General features: G+C 50.5%; 1 protein-coding gene across 3 annotated transcripts; it reads left to right on the forward strand.

The window, feature by feature from the left end:
* Nucleotides 1–959: 959 nt before the first annotated feature.
* On the forward strand, nt 960–4,007 carry LOC100929784. Of its 3 annotated transcripts, none has more exons than XM_012553086.2 (2): nt 960–1,357; nt 2,423–4,007. In XM_012553086.2, exon 2 carries the CDS (start codon nt 2,984–2,986, stop codon nt 3,866–3,868), a length of 885 nt encoding a protein of 294 aa, XP_012408540.1. In that variant the 5' UTR covers nt 960–1,357; nt 2,423–2,983; the 3' UTR covers nt 3,869–4,007. The 3 variants fall into 3 exon arrangements, with proteins under 3 accessions (XP_012408540.1, XP_031809759.1, XP_031809758.1); XM_031953899.1 differs by having other exon boundaries at nt 1,347–1,572; XM_031953898.1 differs by lacking the exon at nt 960–1,357 and adding an exon at nt 1,364–1,572 and having other exon boundaries at nt 3,036–4,007.
* The last annotated feature ends 266 nt before the right edge of the window (nt 4,008–4,273 follow it).

The following is a 4,273-nucleotide window of genomic DNA, read 5'->3' on the forward strand; positions in this document are numbered from 1 at the left end:
GGATAGGATTTTTCAAATATCCTTCACAGTAGTTATGGATCATTATACTGCTGAGAATAGCAAAGTTATTTACAGCTAGTCATTCCAAAATATTGCTATTACTTTGTATACATATACAGTGTACATTTCACTTTGTGTTCTTGGAGGTCTTTCTAGGTTTTTGTTTTTTGCTTTTTTCTGAGAGCATCCTGCTCATCATTTCCTATAGAATATTCTATCACAAATACATATCACAATTTATTCAGCCATTCCCCAATTAATGTGTATCCCCCCTCAGTTTCTAATTTTTTTGCCCTGAGAAGAGAACTGTTATTTTATTTTATTTTATTTTTTGGTACATACAAGTCATTTTCTTTTCTTTCTTACTTTTTTTTTTTTTGTCAAGTGTTTAGTACAGTAGCTGGCATATGGTAGAAACTAGCTTGTAATAATAGTAATAGTAGTAGTAACAAAGGGGGCCATCAGCATTTAATGTTTGTTGAATTAAATTGAAAGGAATCATTGAGTACAAGAATGGAATCATGGGAACTTCGTAGAGGTGATCTGAAGGAGTCAACCTCCCCATTCTTTGTTGAGTCGTGTTCCACTCTTCTTGACCCCGATTTGGGGCTTTCTCGGCAAAGATACTGGAGTGGTTTGCCCTTTCCTTCTCCAGTCCATTTTACAGAGGAGGAAATTGAGCCATGAAATGAAACTTGCCCCTGGGGTCATTCAGGTAGTAAGCACCTGAGGTCAAGTTTGAGCTCGGGTCCTCCTGACTGCAGGACCAGCGTTCTGTCCACTGCACCCCCTAGCCCCCAATTTTACAGCCCAAGAAACTGAAAGGTGAAATAGCTTGTCTCAGGTCACACAGCTGGTTTGTGACACCCCTGAGAGAGGTCCCAGACACGGGTGGTACCCCGAGAAACCAGCGGCCTAGCTTGCTCTCCGCGCAAAGCCTCTTTTCGCGTGACACCTTATCCCCTAACTGCGCGCGGTTTGGAACTTGATTCCGCGGGATGGGGCTGAGGTAGGAGGTGCGCTGTCCAGCTCTCCCAAAGCGGGAAGCTACCGGGTCTTTCTTCCGTTGTCTTCTTTTACCCTGGCGTGGTCCAGGGAGTTCAGTGGAGGCTGGTGTGAGCCAGCCCTCTCCAGGGGCTCCGTGCCCGGGCTCGCTTCCATTCCGTCGGGAAAAGGGGGTCACGGCACCCTAGAGGTGAGGGCGTGGGAGGGGTGGGAGAGGGATTTCTACTCGGGCCTGAGCCTGGCTCACAGTGGGACGGGGGTGGGGCCGGGGCTGCTGTGACGTCAACACCGGCATTGAGACCCCCACAATGCCCGTAAGGACCAGAACCCCGGGCGGCGCCAGACTCTGCAGGTGAATAAACGGGTTTGGGAAAGATTTGGGGAGGGTTTGGGGAGGAGGAGCTACCCCGCCGATGGATCACGGCAGGGGGCACCACTCGGGGCTGACCCTGACAAATCAGAGCATTCCCGGGGGGCATGATGAAAACTCGAGACTGAAGGGAGGACGCTGGGATGGGGAGGGGACTCCCCAGAGTGCGGCCCAGGTCCCCTGCTCACTTTTTTGGGGTAAGGATGGTTCAGCCGCCCCTAGAGACTAATTCCCCCTTCTCTTTCTCCAACATTCAGCCTCCCTCTCCCCCCATTCAATTTATTTTCATTCTACCAGTGGTAGAATAGGGTGGTATTACTTATGGTGTTTTGTCAACAATTCCCTGCCCAAGGAGGGAGGAGCTCCAGAGAGGAGATGGGCTGGGGATGGCTCTGGGACAAAGAGGCAGGAAACACTCAGGAGTGAGCTCCCCATCCCCTCGGGGATGATTCCAATCGGCCTATGTATAACGTTTCCCTTCAAGAAGCCCAGGTATTAAGTCCAGGAAAATTATGATTCTCTCTCACACACAAAAAGCACTTTAAAATAACCAAGTGTGGGATTCCTACTAACAAACCTGTAAAGTAGATAGTGTAGGCATTATTCCCTATTTATTTTTTGCCTATTAACAAATTGGGGTTCAGAAAGGTTAAAGGTCAAATAGCTAGTTATTTTAGAGCTGAAATTTAAACCAAACCTTCTTGATTGAAAATTCAGGAGAGTCAACTGAACCATCTTGACTCTATTCTTCTACAAGAAGGGGAGAAAGACTGAGAGACAGAGAGAAACAGAGACACTGAGAGAGAGAAAATATTTTCTGATAGGCTTTGAGATTGTCCCTACTTGGGAGATAGTTAGGGAATTAGAATAGTAAATGACTGAAACAAGGCAGAAGAATAGAGGTATCCTTTTCCCCTACCTCCTAGGCAAAAACCCAGCCAGTCTACAAGATTCATTTCCTGTGGGGACAATCCCCACCTCCAGCCACCCAGGGCCCTGAGAATACCAGCTACCCCGTCCTCTCCAATCCCACCCTCTCTCCTGCAGGGAAGCTGTCCCAGTCCCTCGGCCTAGGGCCTGGGAGAGGCTGTCAGACATCCCCCTGCCCTTGTGATCATCTGGTGGCCACTCGGTGGTGATCAGGACCTGGAACTCAACATCCATCCATCCATCCCTCCAGGCCCCACACACCATCACCAGCTGTTGAGCCCAAGAGAGTTCTGGACGTTACCTGCTCAGTCCACGTAGGGTCAGGACCATCCCTGGCCCCAGGGGCAGCTGAGTCAGACAGCAAGACCCTGAAACTCACAGGCCAGGCCAGGCCTACAAATCTGGCTACCAGCACCCAGATTTAAAGAAACCTGATTCACTGAGAAGACTGGAAACCATTTCCCTCACCCCCAGGTGCACAGATATTTAATGTCTAACAGGAAAGTCAAATCCCCTCAGCCTGAAACTTCACCCTTGAGGCAGCTCCTTGTGTAGTTCCAAACCTCTTTGTCCAAGAGCTTCACTACAAAAAGAGAATTTCCCCTCTCCTCTTCCCCCTTGAAGGATCAGGTCCATCTCTGTGCCCGCTCATGAGTGTGGGCCCCCAGCCCCTGGGAAATGGACATCAGTATCCAGAACATCCTGAGCTTTTGCTTTGGACGCTTTCTAGGGTCCAAGAACAGCCAGCCATTCCTGCCCAAGATTGAAGGCCCTCTGCTACAGATCATGGGCCGCCCCGCATCGGAGGCGGAAGATGCCCTTCTGGAGAATGAAATCATCCCAGACAGCATGCCGTGCTTCCCAGAGGGAGACAGTATGAGCAGCACAGAGAGGGACCAAGGCCCTTGGGATGCGGTATTGTCCCCTGACGGCGAGGGATCCACAGGGGTTGTGGACAGAAGCAAGCTGCTGTGGGAGTCCAACCTCATCCCCATCTCTGAGGCCTTGGGGGCTCCAACCACGGAGCACCCTGCCAGCTGTAACTGTGGGCAGCTGGGCCCCATAGCACTCTTCTCTCTCCCGGAGGCCACAGAATCAGTGACGCGCAACTCCTCCCAGAGCCTGGCCACCCACACCAGACAAAATGATTGGAGGATGGATACAGAAGAGAGGAAAGACATCACAGAGCTGATGAGCAATTTCTCAATGAGGCCCGACTCTGCCAGACAGCTGTGGCACAAGAATCGGGTGTGCCAGGCGTATCATGGAACTCCGGAGGCAGGCCGGCCCTCCTCAGGGTACTGGGGCCCCCCTCAGCCCTTCAGTCATACGGACTCTGGCGAAGCAAGAGCCCTGCAGCCACCTCAGCTAGACCTGGGTCCCACACAAGGCTGTGCCAGCCCGAAGCCCTATTGTGAATGGTCAGATACACAGGCACACGCTGACACAAACATGCACATAGAAAAGCCGTCTCAAGCACATCAGCATCAGCATGAGCACTTACATAGAAAAAAGCATTTTCGCATGAAAACAGACACAGACCTAGGCCATCCAACCCTTTAATTCCCCTCAAAGTTTTCTGTCCTACAGTAATATCCTGGGGATGGACTGAAGGATCCTGGGAGGGGGCAGGGGAGTGCTTCCTGGGATTTGGAGAGAAACAAGTGTCCAATAAAGGCAAGAAGACTCCCTCTCTGCTCTATATGACTGGCCTCTTTCTGCGTAATCTCATCGTATGAGCTTTGTATGGGGGATAGGGGGGAGGGAGGGCATGGTTTAGGGGGATTCCCAGGAGGGCAGCATTCTTAGATTCTCAGCGTTTGCCCCAGATAAAACCAACTTAGGTGGTCCCGATGTGAACTTCACTAATCCTACACCTCCCAACCCATTTTATAGATCAGGAAACCAATGCCTAAGAATAATTTGCACCAAGAGCATCAGAGGTATGATTTGAATTCAGGTCCTCAG

This window comes from Sarcophilus harrisii, chromosome 2 (genome assembly GCF_902635505.1).
Source record: "Sarcophilus harrisii chromosome 2, mSarHar1.11, whole genome shotgun sequence".
Lineage (NCBI taxonomy): Eukaryota > Metazoa > Chordata > Mammalia > Dasyuromorphia > Dasyuridae > Sarcophilus > Sarcophilus harrisii.

What these genes read in the sequence shown, in the direction of transcription:
- LOC100929784 (XM_031953898.1), top strand. Translation starts at nt 1,419, where the DNA reads ATGGATCACGGCAGGGGGCACCACTCGGGGCTGACCCTGACAAATCAG. An exon ending in CCCCTGCTCACTTTTTTGGG is followed by an intron (nt 1,573 to 3,035) that starts GTAAGGATGGTT and finishes GACGCTTTCTAG; the next exon opens with GGTCCAAGAACAGCCAGCCA.